This window comes from Rutidosis leptorrhynchoides, chromosome 3 (assembly GCF_046630445.1).
Source record: "Rutidosis leptorrhynchoides isolate AG116_Rl617_1_P2 chromosome 3, CSIRO_AGI_Rlap_v1, whole genome shotgun sequence".
Lineage (NCBI taxonomy): Eukaryota > Viridiplantae > Streptophyta > Magnoliopsida > Asterales > Asteraceae > Rutidosis > Rutidosis leptorrhynchoides.
The window spans coordinates 314,615,267-314,640,430 of NC_092335.1; the positions used below are offsets into that span (position 1 = coordinate 314,615,267).

The following is a 25,164-nucleotide window of genomic DNA, read 5'->3' on the forward strand; positions in this document are numbered from 1 at the left end:
CTATTTAGTGATAGCTTCATTCGCACTATTCGAGTAATCGAATTATTTTATCTGTATTACTCAATGATGATAAAACTCTATTTATCAACTCGTATTCGTCATGAAAATATTTTTATTATTAACCATGACGACCACAATCAAATTTTGGGACGAAATTTCTTTAACGGGTAGGTACTGTGACGACCTGAAGATTTCCGACCAAATTTAAACTTAATCTTATTATGATTTCGACACGATAAGCAAAGTCTGTAATGTTGAGTCTCAAAATTTTTAAACTATGTTCATGTATTCAATTGACTCTTGACCATTCCCGACGATTTACGAACAATTTTGTGTAAATGAATGTGTAAATATAATTATAATTATAATTATATATATATATATATATATATATATATATATATATATATATAATTTGATATGTATAACTTGTTATATTATTATTATCATTATTGTAATTGGTATTATTACTAAAATCATTAATAAGATTATTATTATTATTCTATTATCATTATTATTATGATTAGTATTATCATTGTTATTGTTAGTATTATAATTATTATTGTTACAATTATCACATTTATATTATAAGCATTAGAAATATTATTATCATTAGTATTTTTATAAGTATTATTACTATTATTATAAATGTTATCATTTATGTATTATTATTAATATTATGATTATTAGTATTATTCTTTGATATTATTATCATTATCACTAATAATAATAATAATTATTATCATAAATTATTATTAATATCATTTTTTTAGTATTGTTTGATAATATTAATGTTATTATTATTAATATTAATGTTATTATTATTATTATCAGAATTTTGATTACTAATAATATAATTATAATAATTAATTAATAATATTATTTATATAAAATTATATATACAATTACAATCAGAATCAATATAAAGCATCTAACATACTGTAACTAATTTTATTATTGTCCCTAAATTGGTCACAGATTGAAATCAAGCGTACGTTTTTTTCTTTGAATTCGGTTACCAGTCTTTTTCTTTTTTATTTTTGTTGTTGTGTTCTTCCTGGTTCAATTATCCTGATGACTACCCATCTATATTTAACCCACGAATTGTACAGTGTTACGGATTAACTCATTCAGTTTTTCCATTTTCAATATCAATTAAAGCAATTACAGTCTGTAACAGATTGAAAATTAATAAAAAAAGGGATGAACCAGTCTCTATTCTGTGTTCGTGACCCATTTATACATTTGCTCAATTTCAAAACTTATTTCAAAATCTAAAATTGCAGTGTTGTTAGAAATCATCTAGTTGAACTAACTGCAAACTCTCAAACTCCAATTCATTCAACTGAGTTTTAATTTTGAAGTCAAAATTTTCAATTAAAAAGTCAAACAATTTATTTTTAAAGGAATTCGAATTCGTTATGAGGTTTCTGATTCAATTGATAATTTCTAAAGCTTCTATAAATGATTCCAAACACAATTCATGTTGAAAGTTTTAATTAAAAACGTCTAAAAATCAAAAACCCAGTTTTTGTTCATCTTCTTTATTTCGTCGAGCACAGGTACTAACTTCTTTTTATTTTATTTTTATTTATTTTTCAAACAATACAATCACTTAATAGTTATTAATCATTATTATTTTGAAGTGTAAAAAAAAATCATTTTTATGATGATTTGAATTTGACCGATGGAATTATCAAGCGAGGAAGATGAAGTTGAATTAAAATAGATACGGGTTAAATACTTTTTACTTGGAGTTATAGTCAGAAAAAACAATGGTAACAGATTAGCTGGTTAGAGGGGCGTATGGGTATTCAAAGGGTCGCGGGTTCGAGTCCCGGCCTAGGCAGATTATTAATTTTTTTTGCCTTTAAAGGTAGTTTTCTTTCTTATTATTATTATTATTATTATTATTTTTATTATTATTATTATTATTATTATTATTATTATTATTATTATTATTATTATTATTATTATTATTATTATTATTATTATTATTATATTATTATTATATTATTATTATTATTATTATTATTATTATTATTATTATTATTATTATTATTATTATTAATAGGATTATCATGATTATGATTTTTATTATTATTTTTATTATTATTATCATAAGTATTAGTATTAATATTAGTAGTATTGTTAATATGATTATTAAAATTTCTATTAAAATTATATTTATTATTAACACTGCCCTTATTAATAAATGTATTACTTTTATTAAAATTATCATTTTTATCTTATCATTTATATTAAAATTATCATTTTTATTTTTTTTTATTATTATTACTATCTTGATTATCATTATTAATTATTATTATTATTATCCTCATGCTAGTATTATTATAAGTAATACTTTGCAAACAAGAGAAATGTATATAAATATATTTATGATAATATTACATAATATTATGTTTTAACAAATATAATATTATAACGTTAACTAAATAATATATCAACGAAGTATTATAGCATATTACAAGTATTAATAAATTATATATAAGAATATTAATCCTAATATATAACAAAATTGTTCGATTACGATTATATGTTTTAATATATATATAAATGATATAGGTTCGTGAATCCGAGGCCAACCTTGCATTGCTCAATTCCGTCGTATGCATATTTTTACTACAAAATATCGTATTGTGAGTTCATTTGATTCCCTTTTACTCTTTACATTTTTGGGACTGAGAATACATGCGCTATTTTTATAACTGTTTTCTAAATGTTTTTGAGATATATTTTTTTGAACTGAGAATACATGAACTGCTTTTATAAATGATTGACGAAATAGACACAAATATTCAAAACTACATTCTATGATAGAATTATTTGGATTCAGAGGTTCGATTTAGTAGTTAGTAACGGTGAGATGATTTCGTCTTTGCACTACGCGTTAGCTACCGTTTTAACTATCATCGGTGAGATGATTTCGTCATTGCACTACGCGTTAGCTACCGATGTATTGTATTGTATTGTATTGTATTGTATTGTATTGTATTGTATTGTGTTATAGTCGACTTTGTAGTTGGTAACGGAGGGATGATTTTGCATTGCGTACGCATTAGCCCCCGTTTCAGCTACCCTCGGAGGGATGATTTTGCATTGCGTACACATTAGCCCCCGTTGTAAGAATTATATTGTATTAACTACCACGGTGAGATGATTTTGTCATTGCACTACGCATTAGCTACCGTTGGTGAGTTGTTTGAAAGGTTCCGGTGTTCTTCATATGAATGATTTTACAGCAGGAATAGACCTGCACAGATTGTTTTCTAATTATGAGTATCTTGTGGTCTATTATATTATTGAAAATGATTGTTTATGATAAACTAATGAACTCACCATCTTTTGGTTGACACTTTAAAGCATGTTTATTCTCAGGTATGAAAGAAATCTTCCGCTGTGCATTTGCTCATTTTAGAGATATTACTTGGAGTCATTCATGACATATTTCAAAAGACGTTGCATTCGAGTCGTTGAGTTCATCAAGATTATTATTAAATCAATTATAGTTAGATATATTATAAAATGGTATGCATACCGTCAACTTTCGATGAAATGAAAGTTTGTCTTTTAAAAACGAATGCAATGTTTGTAAAATGTATCATATAGAGGTCAATTACCTCACGATGTAATCATACGTTATTGTATTCGTCCTTATGGATTAGGACGGGTCGTCTCAAAATTAACGGTTAGTTTCTCTCTAATTTGAATCGTATTTTTCTTCTAATTTGAATCTTAATCTTAATCATCTTCTGTATACCTCAGTTAGGGTTTTATCCAATTTAGCTTATAAAAGAGGCTCGTTTTAAATTTGATAATAATTGAATGTAACCAACTGTAATTAGGATATAATTATATTGTATATATAATTTTTATATTTCATGAATTTTGGTATTCACGATTATACAATTTTAATCTTATAATTTATATTGATTATATTTCAAATGGCTGACAAATACTAGTTAATTAAAATTTAATGTTAATTAATATACTATATTATATATTAATATCAATAATTTAATACAGAAAAATCACAATAGTATATTTCATTGATACTCTTCCTTAAAAAGATGAAGAGAAAACATTTTAATATCTTGTGATGTTACCTTTTAAATTTATGGAGTAAATTTTTTTTGCTTAGGCATGTAGCCAATATTTCTTGAAAACTCTTTAAGCATTTACAATCTTCCGTATCTGATTTTGTTTTATTATCATGTTTGCTAATTATCATCATTAGGCGATACACAAGAGATGAGAAAAACTGGGCAGTACGTTGATTTTGGTGGTAATAATGCATATGGTGCTGTTGCTCAAATGCAACATATGCCTGGTCAAAGAATGGAGCAGAAATCGAATTATTATCAAGGGCGAGCAGATCATCTCAACGCTGAAAATGTGAAGTCGTGTGGCGTGTGGCGGTTTAAAACGGGATGGATCATCTTGTTTGTTCAATCAAGGTACACACTACCATTCTAACTTTCTATTTACTGTAATTTCTTATTGTTATATATTTTGTCCTAGATGTAGTTGTGCGTAGATGTCACCAACTTGTAACTCATTTCGTATCAAGGTTGGAGATTTTGACCGATTTTGACTGTTTGACCAATTTTCCAAGTAATCCGGAATTTTGGCCGAGTTTAACCGAGTTTTGATTGTGTTTTACCAAGTAATTCCTATTAATCCTGAGTTTTGACTAAGTTTCACCAAGTAATTAAACCGAGTACTCGGACCGATCTTAAAACCGAGAACTCGGCGTCTACTCGTCGAGAATCCTGCATGGTATTGGGTTTAATGGCCTAGTATCTATTGATGAACACTAGTTAGGATGTGGTTGGCTGGCTAAAATCTTGTTTAAAACAGATATTCTTTTTTTATGCAATTAGTGTGTAGATATGGTTGCAATCATTTTAGGAGAATTAAATAGGAGGTTTTATAATGAACTAAAAATACATCTCAATAACTTTTTTATATATTTGATTTATTTCCTTTTTATCTCTTTATGTGTTTAACCCAAGAGCAACCCAAATCGATAAAAGGGCCAAATTTCCATCTATAGTTGTGTGCTCTGCATATGTCCAGCAGGACGGTTAGTTTTACACCCATAGTCACTGCTAATTTTCATAGAATACAACTATTCTATAAATATTCCCAAATAATATATTATAAAAAAATAAGTAATGACATTTAAATATAAATTTACCAAAAAACGTAAATTGAAGCTGAGATTTAATTATTAATATAAAAAAATATTTTGACATCCTTATGATTCTGCTAGAATTTTTTGATTGTGTGATTTTACTATTCAAAACATGAACATTATGATGTTAACAGTCAGATTATTATATTTTATATTGTTCATTATTTGGCTTCTTATACTTGGTCATGCTATTATATTTAGGACAAGGGGCAGATGCGTCTAGATCTTATTACCCGAGTCAAGGGCAAAGGTCTGAACAAAGCTTAAACTCTGAAAAACAGGGTAATGATCTCTGATCTCAGTCTCGTGAGGCAGATATGGAGATAGGTTATGAGGTTAATGTTTCAGCCCTAACTTATGAAGGGTTTGAACAAAAATTTTACGATGAAATTTTGAAACTGAACAAATAACAAAATGAAACAGAGGATGCAGAAAATGCACGCCACCGAGAGGTTTCTACAATTCTCTTCATTCCTTTTTTTTTCCCCGCAGATTTTGTTGCTTCATATGTATGCCCCATATGGATGGATATACATATGCGTATCTGTAAATATGTGTGTGTAATAATATACCTACTAGTTAAAGACCCGCGAAATCGCGGGTTTATGTAGTTATGATTTTAAAAGATAAAGAATGTGTTAAATACGACAGAAATATTTGTTAACAAAGTATAGTAACAAAATACCATGTAATGTTTTTTACCCGCTGCAAATTATAATAGTATGAAAATCTATGAAAATTATTACAAATAAACGAAACATGTTGCATATAAATAAAAATTTTTTTATTTGTTGAGGTAGTTGAAAGATATTGACTCAATAGTTGTCGATGCTCATCTCAAATCGTCGTTGTACTTAGCAACATATTCGACAATGTAGACAATCGTTTGAGGTGATCATGAATTGCGAATAATGCAGTAACTCTCTGTCTTGTTGTTAGTACTTCGTGCATCCCTGATATTGTCTTTTGGCGTAACTCGTCAGCCTATCATGTGTTTAAACAATATATTTTGTAGCATATGCATGTAGTTGTATAATTATTCATAAAATTTATAAAAAGTAAAATGTTTATTATTTATAATACCTCATTCAAAAAGTTGTGCATAATAGTAAACTTTCCGACTAAAGATGACATAGAGTTGGCATAACTTGACATTGCTGCTTCATCACCTTTATTCACAAATTCTTTGCCAGTTAAAGTATTTGAAATGTTGGCTTCTAAATTTGTAAACTTTGTAGTTAGTGCAATCTCTTCGTTCATAATATCAGAATTCAAAAATTTCATTTTTTCAATTTGAGGTCCATAAATCTCGATATGGTTGCTGATTAACTGCCACAGACAAACATTAGATAATTGTTGTTAATATAGAATTTAAAGTATTGTAAAGGTGTTAAGTTGAGCAGTTTATATATTATAATTAATAATTAATAGTAAAATAGTTAAAGTAAAAGTCTCGTGTACTTGCCTTTAGCATATCAGTTGGACGGAATCCACCAACCCACATTGTAGACAGATGAGCAGGAGACATCCATGTACCATAAAGAATACTAAAGACATCAACTTTTGCAGCATTTTTTTTAATATTGAATATAGTATAGAATTGTGATAATATGTTTTCGACAATCGGTAGAATGTCGTCTTCAACGAATTCTCCAATCAATCTTCTACGAAGGTGTAATATACGTTGATGATGTTCAACAAACCAATCATTATATTGTTTGTTGAAGTTAATTGGATCTTCATGAAAAATTATAACAAGTTAATATGAAGACGCTAATAATAGTTAGTTAAGCAGTTCTACAAAAAATGAAGTTAAATTGAAAATAATAGATTTTAATTAAGTTCTACCACGATTGATGTCTTGCTGGTTGGCAACCTGTAATATATATGAATTTAGATTACAAATATTAGATTGAATGAAAGATGAATCAAAAAATATGATTTAGATTTACAATAATTCTTCCAAGCATATATTAGTAAAAGTACCTGATGTAGTTGTTCGTTTTTCAGTTGTATATCCTTGTTTAGTTGTATAACTTTAAGCTCCAACTTATTCAAGTATGTCTACATTTATAAAAAGCTAATAGCATGTTAGTTATAGCGTTTTCTATTTAACAAATTCTATTGTCAATTAACTACATAAAACCTGCTTTTTGAGGCGGTGTTTCATAACTGCTTCTCTATTCTTAGCTTTTTTCTTTTCTATCTGAGAAAATGTAGACAACATATTATTCATGATTGTATATTTGGTTTAAACTGTGAACATGCATTATGAACTATATTAAGATGTCACACGTAATTTCAATGCATTGACTCAGGATAAATACATTTAAATATACAACATTAGTTAAAGACAGCCACTATCAAAAGAGTTTGTGAATTACATATATTTAAACAAAATCTAATTGTTAACTGACTTATGCAACGTTGGTTTTTCATAAATTGATATTACGGAGTATTTGGTTATTGCTCCGTACTTATTAGTGATAATTGTTGGTGGGTATTGGGCCTTTTTGACTTTCATCATCTATTGGATCTTTTCATCAAAGTTTTGGGCTTTAATAATAATAGAATGAGGTCCTAAGAAGGTCAACTGGTGTCACCCAACAACTATTCTTAAATTTTCACTGCAAGAATATGTATAGCCTGTGAGCATTTGGACTGATGAGTGGTGTCACAGGCCCACCCTCATCTCCATGTAGCTCCGCCATTGTTACAGGGTATGCAAACTATATCAGACAGTTAAAGATAACTCCAGGGATCACTATACACAACGGATTCAATACAGTAATCGAATATGTTATAAATTGCAGAAGACATTTACCTTTTCTTGTTCTTGTACCACGCCTGTATTTGCAACCATTGTTTATCTTTTATTGTTTATGATAAGCAGCCTGTATTGTTTTACGGTTGAGGTTTTTTTGCTTTATATACTTCGTTCCCTTTTTATTTTATTTTGTAACATATATATTCCTTAATTCCAGCCGAAAATGCTCCATCCGACTGTCATTGATTTTTAGAAACAAAATATTTGGAAAAAAAAAAACATGATATGTACAACTTAAAAGTATATCCGATTTTTGCTACTATTAGCCATAAATTTCGGAAATTAAATTAGAAGTATAAGAGATTGTGTTGATTAGTCTATCGATGTTCATCTTGTGAAACAGATATCTAAATAATAAAACGGGTATTATAAGTTGAAGTATATCCGAAACATTATACCTTTTTTTTTTTTTCAAGTGTACTAAACATGCATAACTTCTTCTCCAACTATATACGCTAGATACTTGTGATTTTAATTTTCTGTGCCTTCTTTATATAAATTTATGGACTAACAAAGCCCATTGTAATTTCTGGCTTGGGCCAAAGATTTTTCAGTCCATATACAGGCTTTAAATTGGTTATATTTTGTCTGCTCCATTTGATTTTCCATACGATACATGTTGCTACAAAATGATCACGCCCATTTAGACTTTACTTGAACAAATGTTAACAAAATCTAAAGACTTTATGTATGTTTTGGTTGGTAACAAATTGAAAAGTTCTTGAGTTAACAAACATATAATAAATAAAAATAATTGATCAAAAAACATAAGACATATACATATAACTCAAATACGTCTCAAGACTTCCTTGTATACAACATTTTTGGTTATATTTGAATCTTTCCCATCGTCATCCATTATGATGACTTTTAATCCCTTTTTTGTAGTGACACGAGAAACTGCTACATACAATTGACCATGAGTGAATACCGGTTTTCGTAGGTATAATCCAACATTAGATAGTGATTGACCTTGACTTTTATTGATGGTCATTGCATAGCAAACTGTTACTGGAAATTGTCTTCGTTGAAACTTGACTGCAATCTTATTGTCAGATGGAGCAACAATCATTCTTGGTATATAGGTGAGGTTACCAAAGCAATGTCCAGTAATAATCCGCGCTTCAATGGTATGTTCACCTAACCTTTCAATTTGTAGTCTTGTCCCATTGCACAATCCTTTTGTTTGGTCAATGTTACGAAGTAACATTATCGGAACTCCTGGTTTCAAAGCAAGAACATGGTTAGGAACACCTGGGACTTTGAGCGTATTTAGAGTTTCCGTTGAGTATAATTGTTGTGCAAATACGTCATTTTCCTCATCAGGACATAGACTATCAGAGCTGTAGTATACTCTTTCTGCACCCGGTATGTTTGATAAAATATGCTCGTTTATGGAGTCTACTTCTTCATTTGTTGTAGCAAGTATGGCTCTATCTTGAAAGAATTGAGGATCTGTTAAGTGATCATGAAGTGACGGGTATGTTGAACTAACAATAGTTTCGACGGCGTTTGAGCCAGATTTTAGCAAAAGCTCATTTGGGAATTCAATCTCAGCTTCACCATCATTTGGCTCATTTAATCTCCCTTCACCAATTTTTAAAATCCAGTCAGCAAATGCGCGTAAATCATTGATTTTAGAATTATCATTGTCACTTCTAAGCCGCATGTTCTTAGTTAACCTCAAGACTTTGCATTTATTCCATAAATGGGAAGAATGTAGTGATGCATCTACAATTTCAGCACGGGTTCCTCTTTGAATAACAGGCAGGATCTGTCTAAAATCGCCTCCGAAAACAACAACCTTACCACCAAACGGTAAGGAACTACAATCCCTGCCTTCGACTTTAATGATGTCTCGCATTGTCCTATCAAATGCCTCAAAACAATGCCTGTGCATCATCGGTGCCTCATCCCAAATTATTAATTTTGCTTGGTTTAATAATGCAGCCAAATCACTATCGGGTTGTATTTTACAAAAAGAATCTTCAAGTACGTTAATAGGTATTGCAAACCGTGAGTGTGCAGTGCGTCCTCCTGTTAAAAGTAATGCTGCAATACCACTAGAAGCGACATTTATAACAATATCACCACGTGAACGTACAGCTGCTGCAAGAGTCTTCCAGACAAATGTCTTCCCAGTGCCTCCATAACCATAAAGGAAAAAAAGACCACCATCATCCTTTTCAATTGAATCAATTATTGTGTCATAAGCAATTTTCTGTTCAGGGGTCAATGTTGAGTGCAAAGTGTGGTGTTCCTCCTGTAGAGCAGCTCTGTCATATGCCAACTCATCTTGAATAAGCATGTTACACGATTGTTGAATAAACTCATAATCCGGGAAAGGCATATTTGGTATGTTTCTCAAAGTGGACCCACAACTGTTTAACTGCCTTTCTATTTTCGCAAGAGCAATGTTGTGCAACACCTTCTTCAAAATTTCTGGATCTGAGAAACATTAAAGGTTAAGTAAAAAAAATTAGATGGTTGTATACTATCATAATGACTATTCTAGTGAATAAAATTATTTAGAAGATACTGAATTAATAGTTGATACCATTAGATCTAAGTTGTTCAGGGCATTCATGGTTCAAATCATCTGAAAGTAGGTTACATGTTTCTTTCCATACCCGATCAGGGCATGAAATACTGTCTGAAGTTATCAAGGAGACAAACAAGGATCTACAAAATTCACCGGAAGCCCACTGATGGGTCTCTTTGATAGAAGCAATGTATTCTTTATCGTCATTCAATAGACCCATAGCGTAGCATGCTTCCTTAAAAGTATTGTAGAGGGTTCCATTTACTGTGCGTATGTCCTCATAACAAGTTGGCCCTTTCACTTTGTTAAGAAGGATACGTAAGTAATAGCATTCACCTGATTTTGGTGGTACAAAATGCATTCGACCAACAACTCTACCCTCTTTACGTTTAGTCCACTTTCTGGCGGGTCCATTCCATACATAATGGCGAGGAAATTCAATGTAAGTGTACTGGCGTGCTTCTGGATCAATCCTATTACGGTTCATCCACTCTAAAAACTGTGATGCACCAACAGATGGTTTATTAAGTACAACTTCCATGACTGATTCTGCATCAAACACAATCGGTTGTTGGTCGGGTAAGTGAAAGGAGAGTCTATAAACAGCTGGTGTTCTGTGTACAATCTCGTATTCAAACAACCGCCATGCTGCCTCACATGCTGAAATATAACGACAGCTGTAATATTCAGCAATCTCATCATTACTTTTTGAGGGATTATTGGTAGAACTTGAAGAGTTGTTTTTCACAAATCCAACAGTTAATCGGTCTAGACCCTTGTTGATATATTTGAATAAGTATTTAATGGATCCGATCTGATTACACCACTCCACATTGATATGTGCTTGATATTGTTTTAGCAGAGTCTTGTTGTAGCCAACGACATGTCTGTTATGAAAATGAACAACACAAAAAGAAGTGTGTATGAAGTATGCTTAATACAATTATAGTGTAGAAAAATTCAAAAATTTAATGAGATAGGTAAATTAAGTTTACGAATTTTAATAATATAAAGTTTGGTGGTTTGTAACCTGTTGTCTAGTTTCTCGCCTGATTTCATGATAAAATTACCATCATCACGTCTCCTATACAATGGATATCCTTCAGGGTCAAAGTGCGTCTCATTTGTAAAATCTTTTGGAAAACGTTTGGAACATTTTTTAACAACACCTTTCATACATGGCATAGATGGGTGTTCTGGCCCGCAAGGTCCATGCATCATAAAATCTGAGACAAGCTGGTATAATTCAGGTTCATCATCTTTATTTGGGATTTCAGCACATATCACATCGTCTATATCATTTACATTAGGGCTTCTATCTTTTCTGTCTATGAATAAGCATATATGAGCGTGTGGTAGACCTCGTTTTTGGAATTCGATTACGTACAATTCTGCAAGTATTTACGAAAAATACAATTAAATCATGTATGATCAACATTTAGTAAATATATGATTAGTAAAATATCTTGAATAAAATTGTGTTTAAAGTTACAATTACCTCCAATAACTTGACCAAACAACTTCTCATCCCTAATCTGATGAATGAGCGAATCCAACTTGATTTTAAAAACGCGTGTACTGATATCCGGTCTGTCTTCGGGTTTCAAGTTTAGTGGGGCCAGATACCTAAGTATTTCCGGCCAGTTATGATTGCACGTGAATGTAATGAAGAGAGATGGATATCCGTAAGCCCTAACAATAGCCATGGCATCCAAGTAATTTTGTCTCATATACCTAGGACCACCAGTATAAGAAGATGGAAGCGTAATCCTTGTTCCCATGATTGAGACATCATATTGTCCAGATTCTTGAGCATCATGAAGACTTGAAATTTGTGCACATCTGAATGCCTTCTGATTGTTACGTATGTAATTCAACCTCGTATTTTCAACCATTGTATAAGCGTCGACAAGAAACTGCTGTAAGAGTGTCAGAGAAATTAATAATAATGAAGTTTCAGAATCTCTAAACTGCAGACGATATGCGAAGAACTCTCGTATAGTAAGACGTGCGTGACCAACTGCATCTTCTATTTCAACACCTTTATGATAAATGTCTGGCCTATATCCATCTTCTGCGTATGGAAATAATAAGGGGTACTGTAGTGCAAGATAAGAAGGATGTAACTCACTGATACGTTCTAATCGCTTTGATTTAGTTTCGACTATTATGTCTCTTTTGTCAGTCGTGCCATCTATATCACCTATTATCAAAGCGGCAACTTCATGGGCTGTTGGTAGATTATGTGTACGTCCATCCTTGCTTCTACTGCCTATTATCTTAAGACGTATAGGTTCAGATGAATTCATGTCAAACCTATCTCTGGCCTGCCGGAATTGTTCAACTAAAGGATTCGTAATATCCAATAGACCCTTTAGTTGAAATACAATGGATTTATCAATGTCAGTACGCGTGTTCTTTGGCTTTGCTTTGTTTGAATTACTGTTAGATAATAGTCGAGATCATATTGATTAGTAAACATTCAATATAAATTACACAGATACAATTAAGCAAATTTGTTCATAAAATACACGTATAATTGCATAAAATAAAGTTTAAAAGAATGTTAAAGTTGGAATAGATCCGAACCCATAAGCATTTATCCGGTGGTCCACCTCATTATAAGTGTCGTAAATGTAAAGTTGACAAAATCTAGGATCTTCACCATCTTGAGGTAGTAAGCTGCCGCACAAATGATAGTTTTGACCATGCATACGGTATACAAAAGGAGCATTACCAGAATTTACTTTATAGTCAAGTTTACCGCCCATCGATGTAAAGCTAAACATCATATTATATCGTCTGACATTCTCAATAAAATTCTTACTTGTTTTGGAATCACCTCTCAAAAGTTGTAGCAGTAAATGAGGTGGTTGATTGAGTTTTGGTAATTCAACTTTTCCATTATAACAACAAAGTGAGTAAACCTTTTTTCGCAAAAATTTATTTCCACGTTGTGCCTCTGATTTCCACAACCTCGCATGACAATCATTACAAATGTATTCAGGATCACCTATGTGTCTATACTCTGTTTGTAAACAAAATCCATGTTAGGAAAAAAAAATCCAAGAATTTGAAGAGTTTAACTTGTTGAAAGATAATGTATTTACCATGGTGTATTCCCAAATAAACTTGCGCTCCAGAATCTTCATCAACAGTTGTGTATTTAGGGGGTCTGCCTCTCGGTTTACCGGTTTTCGATTTTCTACTTATAGTGCTTGTAGTGGATTTTGTGTATTCCTTTTTTACTGCAATTTTGCCTATATTATATAGTAAACAAGGATTACAACATACCGATTTTCTACATATACTCCAAATATCTATTAATCATGAATTATTAAAGGGTTGGATGTACGTCATACCGGTTGCAGATGTTGTATTCTCTTCTGAAATGTTGACGACTCTATTTTTAATTGTAACATTACTTGTAGGCCTGCCTCTAGGACGAGATGAAGATGCAACCTCTGTTGCCTTGTCATAATACTTGCCATTTGTTATTATATCTGCAAGTAATTGAATTTTAAAGATTAGTCAGTGTTATGAAGAATTGTACTTACTTGTACAAACCGTAATGAATACTGTTTGATGCTAAAATGGGTGCCCTTCCAGCATGTGTTTGTAGAACTGTTCTCATGCTGTCAATGTTGGAATCCGGTAGGTTGCCTGCATTAGTTTTTATTCCAATATTTTTTATAACTATAGCACAATAGTAGATATGGTTCAAGTAGTTGCATAAATAATAATACCTGAATTACCACAATCAATGTGTGACGCAGTGGGCATAGTGAGAGGGATGTCATCTGGATCAAGTTCGTACTTTGGGGGTCTACCCATTTGTCCTTTTGCGTGAGCAGTTTTCGTAGTGTTGGTTGAATTATATTTTTTCCTTGCTTTATTAGGTCCTAAAAGTAAAGAGCGTATATTTAGTGCCCGATGTGAATACAGCCTTTTATGGGAGTAAAGAACAAATAACAATGTTTATGAAAGTAATTGTTGACAATACCAGATATGGTGAGCGGCGTTGTTTGTATGTTGTTAGATCTTGAATTGAGATACTGGGGGGTTTTTGGAGAGTATGTTTGGGATGCTGCAGTTTGATTAACAATGTATGGGTAAGCAACAATTAAAAGCATACCTTGCACATGAATTTAAAGCACAACATATACGTAAAAATACAAATTTTTAATTGATCAAATATTCTAAATATTGAATGTAACAGAATGATGGAACTGTTAAATCGATATAAGTATACCTGTGGTATTTGGATGAAACTCATGAAGTGAATTTTGATTTGGAATGATATTTTCTTTATTTTCAAACGTATTGTTCTTCCTCTTCCTGTCTGACATTGCTCCCGGCCGTTGCTATACTTCTAACGACGCTACAATCTGATTTGGGTTATGTGAGAACTCTGAATGATGAAATCAAACCTAAATGATGGTTTATATAGAGGCTGAAAATTTTAAAACAAACTCGGTTTGAGGAAATTTGAGAGGGAAATTTGAAAAATTTAAGAATGTTATTTGTGCTAATTGATTCTTATAACTGTTACAAATCGGATTCCATTATTATGGTAGAATTGTGTGGCGATTTCTAAGGGTTTAAAAGATAAAGAAGAATTTGGATTTGAACGGATTGTTTGACTTATTACTGATTCTGTGTTTTTTGTGTTAAAATTAAAAAAAAATTGCAAACAATTTACTCCTCTGCATCATTCATAAATGGCGATTTGAAAGGAATTTTGAGAAAGAGAATGGAAAATTATAAGAATGTTATTAATGCCAATCAATTTACAACTGTAGAAATCGGCAGTCAAATTTTGGGTACAATTGTGTGGCGAATTCTTAGGGATTAAAACATAAAGAAAAAATTGGATTTTAAAGGCTCCTTGTATTCCTTTCTGATTATGTGCAGCATTAGTTCAAATAAAAAAAGCAACATTTATAAACAATATACTCGTGTGCATCATTGATAAATTGTTTTTTTTTTTGAATGATAGGACAATTTTTTTTGCATTATGTGGCGATTTCTTAGGGTAGAATTCGTTTTTTTAGTAGAGTGCGATTAAAGTCAACCTGTGGACTTTAAAAGTCAAACATTCACAAATGGTGCAGCAGACTGAGATAAACTGGAAATAGAGTTGGATATGATGCTATAGTATGTGATTGTGTATGCGGCAGTTATGTCTTATCATGTAATGAAAGATGCGAAAACGTTAATCTAACATTGGGTTTGTTTACGGGTCCATAATGGGTTTATGGTGCATTTGATGACCAAACTGTGTCCTTGATATGCAAAGGTATGCTCCATTTGTTTTCGGTTCCATAATGGGATTATTTACACAGAAAGATGTATTTTGTTTGGTTTTAGTGTTAGATCATACTCTTTATATGAGTTGTACATTTATTTGTTATTAATATAATTATTTAAAAAAAAAAAAACAAAATAAAAATCGTTCAACTGTGGTTGGTGTTGATGGTGAGGCAATTTCTGATAGTGAGAACACCCATCGTTTAATTGTTAATTAATGTGATTGTTTTACTGTGTTTGTTAGTCAAACAAAAATAGTCAACTGTGTTTGTTTTACTAAGAAGGTAGATTTGATGTCAAGCTATTGACTTTTGTTGTTACCATTTGTTACCATTGCTCTCACTATTTGCTTTTAATTTCGAAAGTCGTATGATAATTTGACCAAGTGGAGCAGGTAGTTTAATGGGTTATACAAATCTTATTGGGCTGAAGTATAAACTTCTAATATTAACAATAGCTATAATTATGTATCAGTTAAACAAGGTTGAACAAATATCTATCAATTAAACAAGGTTGAACAAAGCTAGAATAGAATGCAATAAGTGTACACATCAAATAAAATTCATTATATTATTAGAAGCCATCATTCATAAATTGCATAATTTAAAAAGAACAAACACAAAGTTTAAATGCTAACAATTGAACAACCAAAAACAAAATTAAGACAACCATCAGGTTGAATTAGACATATCTCACCAACAAAGATGAGACATGGCATTATTGTCAAGAAAAATCAAGAAAAACATATTATAATGATGGCCATTAGTGGATCCTTCAAAGCTTCTCCATTTTGGGGATTTTCAAATCACCCAAAGCAGAGGTTGTCCCTCCGGTTGGCGTTTCATCTTTAGTTGATTGCGACGGAGAAGGGCGTTTAACACCAATACTACTTGGAGTAGTGCTTGTGGAACAGGATGAAGCAACACCAGAGTCTTCAAATTTGGGGATCTATCAAGAATATTTATTACATCAAGTGTTAGTAGGCACTTGAATACAAATTTTCAATGCATGAAATTTCTATAATTAGAGGGATTATATATTACCTTCTTAACATCTGGAGTGCTAGACACAAGTATGTCCTCATCAAAAGCACTATATTCTGCCTCTTTATCCTTAAGGATTGCATCAAGTTTGTTTAAAACGGAAGCATTGTCAGTTGAATCAGAGATTGTATATCCGGACAACTTGTTCTCATCACCATACAAGTTATGTTTCACAATGAAGGCAAACTTCTTGTTAAGAAGTTTATTCAACTCCAATGGGTAATCACAAATATCAGAAGCCTAATTCCACATTCAAGTGTTAGACTAATACGTTATCCGAACACATTTATTAATTATTAATGTACAATGTCAAAAAAAAAAAGTAAAATAAAATAAAAATAAAAAAATAAAAATAAAAGGAATTAAAAAAAAAGTAGTCAACTCACATTTTTTGCAGCATTGTTGAGCCATTGAACACTTCGATGTGTCATCTTTGATAGTTGTCCATCAAATAGTGACATCTCACATCCCCCAGTTATGTCTTGAACATAGATCGTCGCACGAACCCTAATTATACATGATGTTTTAAACGTAATTTAAAAAATGTATAATATGTGAAGAATAAAATATAAAGTATGTCACATTATAAATGAATCTTACTTACTTTGGGTTTGCTTCTTTATACGTTGTGTTGCAGACTTTGCAATCATACAAATACATCATTTCCTCAAGATCATAGGTTTTCTGCACCTTTTTATCACACGTTCCACAGTAGTATTGGAACCATCCTTCCTTTTCAGCAAAACTGCTCACACGTCCTCGGACAACAAATGTGCAGACCTATGTTGTGTCACATGTTTTTTAACATATAAATCAAAGTGGATTAAAAGCATTTTCAAAAGACATTTGTTAATAAGTAGCCCAATTGAGATACACTGTAATCGAGGTTGAATGTAATTTTGTATGTAAATACCTTCTCAAACAGACGAACGTCATCGATTATATATGCTTTATTATTTTCCTGATCAGTAAATTTTGTAAGAGCAGACGACTCATCCTTACCAAGATCTACTTCAACCACAGGTTTCACATACTTATCATCCTCGCGTATAGCAGTTGCCAAGCTGTGTACGGATTGATATTTGTTTTAGACTAAAACATGTAATACTAAGATCCAAACATGTTATTTAAAATGTGAAACTGAATAACAATCTCCATTGTAATTTTAAGTAAATAGGTAGTAAAGGTATGAGACATACGCATCCTTAAATTCTTCAATTGGTTGAATTGGTTCATTTAAGAACAGTTTAAAGCCCCACAAGAGATTATTGACTTGAGGACCTAAATGGTTTATCCAAACATATATATGAATATTATGGTAATTGAACTAATATTATGTAACAAAAGTAAGTTTGACATGAGGATCATATGTACCTTCCCAGTCCTTATATCGACAGTTATGAAGCATGAGTATAACTGGTTCATCTTTTTTGTATTCAGACAATAAAGTATCGTGCAACTTTTCAGCATGTGCACCCCATAACTTACACCTCACCTTCTCTCCACTGGTAAATAAGAAACAGAATGCATAAGTGTACTAAAACAACTGGCTGTAAATTCATATGTATTATAGGGTATTTTTTTTTTTGAAAGGCATGTATTATAGTGAATTGCAGAGATTTAAGAAGACATATATACCTTGCATCAGAAAGTTCAAACTCAATTGATTTCTTCTCACCATTATCATCTTTATCCACCTTATACCTATTCAGTTTCACCAACTGGCCAACAATATCTAGGCATACGATTAGATTAAGTTAGGTTAGTCAATTTAACATAAAAATGGATGATTAGGGAGTAACACATATTTGTTTAAAATATAATGCAAATAAATTTTAAAATTAGTACATCTCTTACCAAACACAGAGTCCTTGGGTAAAACCCAATCTTGAACATCCTTATAGGCAACACAGTTAAAAACATCTCTTAAAATTTTAAAAGGGGGACACCTTCTGACAGTAGTTTTTCTCAAGAAACAGATTTTTAAATCATGGTCAGCAAGTTTCCAATCATCATCATTCAGTTTCAATTCAAAGGTACTAAGATCAACAAAACCACCTTCCTTAAAGGTATGAGCAAAAAAGGGCATTAGATTTTTGTAAATCGATGCCCTCATCTTGTGTCCCTGCACATTCAAATGATCATTAAGATATGGTGAGTTATATTTACTTTTATAAAATGCATTTAACTAATAACTAAGTTGAATGTAAATTGATTTATTACCTGAAAATCGACAAGAACAAATTCATATGAAAATATCGATTCCGGCTTCATGTACGCAGTCTTGCTCCATTGGTTGATCACCTTGACTCGCACTTTCCAATCGTCACGCTCCTGGGTGATCAAATTAAGTGGGGTAATTTCAACTACATCAGCCATTGTAACAGGATAGTTTGTGTGTGTGTATGATTGTTATGGTAGGTTTGTGAGAAGAAACGAAAATAGTAAAGCTGTATTTATAGCACAAAGAGAGCTTTTGAAATTTAGGAATGTTTGACAAATTGCAATGAAGATCAAGAACTTGTGTATGATATTGTGAAATTAATGGAAATTAGAAGGCAAGATTGGCATGAATATACTCGTTTTGTTTGTTAATCTGCCATCAATACCGACAATTAAGGGATTTGGTTATAAATGCTCATATGCAACGACGATTGTTATTCACTTATTATGTATACAAATGTTGAAATCGGATGCCATAATTAGGGTTTAAGGGATTGGCGGTTCTTTAGGGATTAGAAGAGAGAGGTTCGGTTATGAAAAAGAAACCACAAATAAATTAATCCAAATGGATTTGAATCATTGTTTATTTACCTTACCCGTTTGAAAATTAGGATTCAATTTAGTGGCGGTTAATCAGGGATTGTGCACGCGTGTATACAACTGTTAAAATTGAATGGCAATAATAGGGGTCAAAAGAGTGGCGATTACTTAGGGATTGCAAGGGGATCGGTTTAGAAAATAAAGCACTAAAAAATAATTCAAATTGTGTGAATCAGAATATATTTAAGCATTGTGTGTAACTGGTATTTTCCTAGTCAAACCTATATTAACATACATTTATTATTTTAATTAATACATAATAATCGTAGAACAAAAAAAATAAGAAAACAAAAAAACCATTATATTTATTATGTTCGTTAAAATTAAGAAAGCAAAAAAAAAACATATCTGATGTAGATGGGTTTGTACTAATCCATAATAAGTTCTAATTTTGGTTTTTAGATCTCTTTTTATAAACAAATTTTTTTATTTTCTGGTTCATGAATAAATAAAATGTGAAAAATAATCAAAAACAATTAACAAACTTTGTTGCTATAATTCTGTGATTCGCAAGATGAAGACTTGAGCATGCTGATTTGTGAAATTCCAGACCATTTGTTTAATTCCAGATCATTTGTTGCTATATTGAAATGAAAAACATATTCACAAGGAATGAAAATGGCTATTGAAGGAACCAAATATTAATTAACCATATATACAGGACCACTTTGATGATCATCAATTGGATAGGATCTGGAACAAAACTTATAATCCTTCAGTTTTATGAACAAAACTTCCACAGAACCACATAAATTATGCGCATTCTAGATGAGGATAGAATGAATACGATGTTTACATTTCAGTCACCAAATATAGATAGTTCGAATTTGAGAATCCTGCGTGTTACCTTTGTTGCAATGTCATTTAATTCAGTGTTTTATTTGAAGGTTTAAATTAGTGTTGCAACCGGAATCGAGATATCTGACCCTTGTTATAGGATGATGAAGAGATCTTTAATAAGTAACATGGTGGATAATAATTAAATGACATTGCATACAGTGAGGGATAATAATTAGATGAAATCGCAACATGGTTAAGTCCAGCGAATCACAAATTATTGTGGATGTTAATGTAGATAGCATGTTGGTGCATTTTTTATTTTTTTTGGTTTAGCAATGAAATGAAATCAAATGCAAGGACCACTGATTTAATTGATTGACACCATAATATAAATATAAATGATAACTAAAAACAAAATAGATAAACGTTTCATAATAACATAACAATGAGATTATCAAAGCAAAATGCTAAAACATAATTGAAAAATAAACTTCATTTATTAGGACGGCTTTATTTTGGTCAATCATTGCCTTCATTCATTGCCTTCATTGCTCTAATCTTCAAGAAAAACAACCCCACCATTTTGCTCATTCACACCATCAACGAAACCTTCACCACCAAGGTTTTGTAGACTATATTTATAAATATAAGAGTTATTAGTAATGTAATTGTTTATGGAAATATCTAAGTCTGAAAATGAAAACATTTGAAATAATATAATATGTCTTACACTGCCGTATAGTCAACTATAGAGTCGATAGGCTCATTGATGAAAAGGCGAGTACCCCAAACGTGGTTAGTAACGACAGAACCACCTATTAGAAACAATTACATTAGGGGCTAAGTTGAATTTAACCTGTTGTAATGGTTACAGGTCTAATTTATATGTAATTGAAAATGAGAAATTTATAAGGCATTATATAATTATATAAATATAAATGTGATTACCTTCCCACTCTTTAATGAAGCAGTTGTTAAGCAAGCAGATTATTGGAACTGCAGCATCTCCATGAGTTGTTGCATAATGATACAGTTGTACCGCGTTGGTCCCACTAAACGAAACTGTGATCCTATGACCACTGTCATGCATACACACATATGATTAAGACATTTTAAAATTGTTGTTTTCAATTTCAAACATCAGCATAAAAATTTCAAACATACGTTAAATCTTGGAGAGTAAATCGAATATACTGCATAGGGTGTCCGTTCACAATTGCCACACGTAGACGTCTTAGTTCGACCAGTTGTCCAACAACATCTAAATTTAAAAAAATATAAAACAGTATATTCTTATTCCGCTTAATATAATACAATATAATTGGAATGTATCTATATATTTTGGAAGGAAATATAGAAATCATACCAAAAGCAAGAGTTGGATCTAATACCGACGAGAGGATGTCAGGATAATTAACAGGATGGTATCCATCATTTGGAAGATTAAAAGGTGGACATGGCTGAAGGTTGGTGTGAAGTAGAAACTGGATCTTCCACAAGTGATCTAGCAACTTATAACGATCTTCATATGGAACCACATTAAAACCCGATATGTCAAAAAAATGACCTTCAACTAAGATACCTTCAAACACTGGTATTAAATTCCGATTGATGGATGCAAAGATTTTATGTCCCTATTTAAAATAATTATTAGTGACAATTTGTAAATTGGATTGGAAACATGTGAAGGTTCCTGTAATATCTAATAACATTTATTAGGTATATACATTCTTTATAATGATTAACATAATGATGATAGTACCTGTTGATCAATTAGCACAACCTCCAAAGAAACTACATTAGCCGGAGTCTTCCAAAAGAATTTTCTCGTTATTGCCCATACCTTGACTCGGACATTAGGATTTAATATTCCAGGATGTAAATTGTTCAAGTCAGTGAACTGCACTATATTGTCCATTCTGCACGATTTTGCCAAATGATTGAATGTGTGGTGAATAGCAGGTCTATTGGCATATCTATATATAGTGGGTTGAATGATATTTTTAAAAGTTGTAAAGATTTCTTTGAGTTAATTAGGAGCATATAATTACCAAAAATAGTGCAGAATAATTGTAATATGGCTGTAGATTTTATTTTTCCTGCAAATCACAAATAACTGTGATTATGTTTTAGGCGTATTTGATATATCATTAAAATTATGCAAGATTATACAATTAATATGCATTTATTATAAAACAATGACAATATATGCTAACAGTTTAGGAATACCTGTCACAAGTTTAATCAAATTTTGCCTCTTGTAAATAGACCTGTATGCATAAACAATATATTACACACACATAAACTGTGATTATGTTTTAGGCGTATTTGATATATAATTAAAATTATGCAACATTAAACCTTTATATGCATTTATTATAAATCAATGACAATATATGCTAAGAGATTAGGAATACCTGTCACAAGTTTAATCAAATTCTTCCTCTTGTAAATAGACCTGCAGTATGCATAAACTATATAATAAATTAGACTCACAAATAATAGCCGACCACTGAAACTATATAAAAATTACAACTATTTTATATATCATTATATGTAAGATATCACCTCACTGGTCATCACTGTTATAAAATTATTAGACCTTAAATATCATTGTAATCATTTTAATTCAGACTCACATGTCCTGATTCAGATTCAAATAAGGAATTAAAACAAGCTCACAAATCAAAAGGATTAATCTATAATTAAAAGTATGCAAATAACTTATCTGAAAATGTCCTGTATGAATTCAATCACGACATGTATACATGTTCAGTTGAACCCTAGATAAACAAATCGATCGAAAAATCTTTGATTTGAAAGGTTTAATGATTATAAAGGTAAATTTAAAGGTTTAATCCACTTACTGTTAGCATATAAAGGTTTAATGAAGTAATTAGAACCAAAACAAAAGTACCTTTGGATGTGGAGTACCCTTAATAGGCTTCTGACCATATTTTTCTTCACGATTACTCATTAGAAATATGATCTTCAAATCAAAATTTAGTTTGTGTGGAATTGTCATCCGAAAATGAAGAAGCTAATTGATATCAATAGAATGAACCATATAAAGTACCCATGTTGGCGATCCTGATTCAGATTCAAATATGAAATTAAAACAATTGCACAAATCAAAAGGATTAATCTATAGTTTCCAAACCTGATATTGATGATGAAGAAATCGGAGTCATGTTAGCTACAAATCATAATCGGCAGAATTGAACATCAAAATGTATAAACGCCAACCCTAATGCTCTCGTTTTGGTGATATTAGATAAATTAATCTCATATGCTTCGGCAATTCGCTAAATCACGAACCCTAATGGACGAAATATTTAAGGTTGCTTTCTGCGATTGTAGGAAGGTTTTGAACCTATCGACTGGATAGGGAGGTTTTTGCGGTTTTTAAACTTATCGACTGAATTCAGTAATTCTGAAGGCGATGGTAGGGATGACGCGAGAATAGAGAGGAGAGTGTTACATTGGTTTTGCTTTGATAAATGAAATGAAGTAATATGCAAGGACCCCTATTTTTGTGTTTTGATCCCGTTAGTTTATAGTGTAAGGGGGTATATTAGACATATTGTCTTTCAAATGAGGATTTATTAGCTAATAAGTTTGATAGATTATTCTTGTCCATTGGATGAAGGGGTAAGGTGTTGTAAATACCTGATCTAATGGTCATTAAAGGGTGCTTCAAAATACTTATTACCTAAAAAAAACCCTATTTTAAGGTATAGAGTAGATATGTGTATGCGTGTATATTATTCGTATGAAATTTCACATAATGAAATATGATGTAGAAACGGATGGATATGTTGTTGGATTCGTCTTGGGACGAGTGGGCTGATGGGCTGTTAAAAAGTTGACAGGGAATAGGGTGATACTTGTCCAGGAAGCAAAGGAAAATTCTGTAAGATTTTATTGGCAGTTCTAATTGTTTTGTTATTTTGTTTCCTTTTTTTTATATTATTTCTTTCCTAGTATTTAAACCTTTCATAGGGTTTTTTTCATCCAGCTTTTAGGTTTTGATATTTAATGTGAATAAAAAAAACAAGCTGCGGCTGTTTTTCTATTTATTTGGTATTGTTCAAATTGCTTGTTACTGATAATTGTTTGGCCACGATCCTTGCATTAGAATACTTGTGATAGCCTCATAGCCTTTTAGCCTTACATTTATAAATGAGGCAAATAAACACTATAGGTTAATGAAAGTCTACGACATTTGTCACCTGAAAAGGTTAATAGGAATAGCACCAGATACAGTATATTATTGAAAACCTTAAAAAAACGTGTAAGAGCACTAGGTGTTCATGTCCATTTGGATACCGAAATTGACTGACGGTGTGTAAGGTGGAGGTGTCCACAGTGTTCATTTCAGTGTCAATTCAGTGTCCATTTTTAATTTTTTAATTGATTTATAATATTGTATTTAAATTAATTTAATAAAATAAAAACAAAATAATAAAGTGAAATTTATAAAATAAACTACATTACATTTATTAAATTTCGTCCATCAAACGTTCGTGTGCTCCATAATGATCTCGACGTATATAACGACGTGAGTTAACTTCATCTTCAGAAGATAAATCTTCAAGTACGTTTAGTGTACAGTTTGTGA

At 31.3% G+C, this 25,164-nt stretch overlaps 4 protein-coding genes across 4 annotated transcripts; all 4 read right to left on the minus strand.

Moving 5' to 3' along the window:
* Positions 1-6,055: 6,055 nt before the first annotated feature.
* LOC139901083 (TGACG-sequence-specific DNA-binding protein TGA-2.1-like) lies at positions 6,056-8,081 on the minus strand. Its single transcript, XM_071883822.1, has 8 exons — positions 8,043-8,081; positions 7,897-7,947; positions 7,365-7,424; positions 7,205-7,282; positions 7,067-7,094; positions 6,684-6,955; positions 6,302-6,547; positions 6,056-6,202 (listed from the first exon to the last, which is right to left on the minus strand). The coding sequence occupies exons 1-8, from the start codon at positions 8,079-8,081 to the stop codon at positions 6,056-6,058; spliced, it is 921 nt and encodes a 306-aa protein (XP_071739923.1).
* A 751-nt stretch (positions 8,082-8,832) lies between these two features.
* Positions 8,833-14,936, minus strand: LOC139901084 (uncharacterized). Its single transcript, XM_071883823.1, has 11 exons — positions 14,840-14,936; positions 14,644-14,722; positions 14,334-14,533; positions 14,155-14,250; positions 13,950-14,090; positions 13,698-13,847; positions 13,177-13,615; positions 12,086-13,029; positions 11,618-11,978; positions 10,603-11,474; positions 8,833-10,493 (listed from the first exon to the last, which is right to left on the minus strand). Exons 1-11 carry the CDS (start codon positions 14,934-14,936, stop codon positions 8,833-8,835), a joined length of 5,040 nt encoding a protein of 1,679 aa, XP_071739924.1.
* A 1,735-nt stretch (positions 14,937-16,671) lies between these two features.
* LOC139901085 (uncharacterized) lies at positions 16,672-19,319 on the minus strand. The gene is made up of 10 exons (XM_071883824.1): positions 19,164-19,319; positions 18,789-19,065; positions 18,579-18,675; positions 18,315-18,445; positions 18,140-18,221; positions 17,854-18,004; positions 17,545-17,720; positions 17,327-17,447; positions 16,941-17,180; positions 16,672-16,845 (listed from the first exon to the last, which is right to left on the minus strand). The coding sequence occupies exons 1-10, from the start codon at positions 19,317-19,319 to the stop codon at positions 16,672-16,674; spliced, it is 1,605 nt and encodes a 534-aa protein (XP_071739925.1).
* A 1,777-nt stretch (positions 19,320-21,096) lies between these two features.
* LOC139901086 (uncharacterized) lies at positions 21,097-23,520 on the minus strand. The gene is made up of 9 exons (XM_071883825.1): positions 23,461-23,520; positions 23,183-23,187; positions 22,760-22,813; positions 22,306-22,462; positions 21,910-22,177; positions 21,708-21,804; positions 21,492-21,622; positions 21,274-21,358; positions 21,097-21,175 (listed from the first exon to the last, which is right to left on the minus strand). Exons 1-9 carry the CDS (start codon positions 23,518-23,520, stop codon positions 21,097-21,099), a joined length of 936 nt encoding a protein of 311 aa, XP_071739926.1.
* Between the last annotated feature and the right edge of the window lie 1,644 nt (positions 23,521-25,164).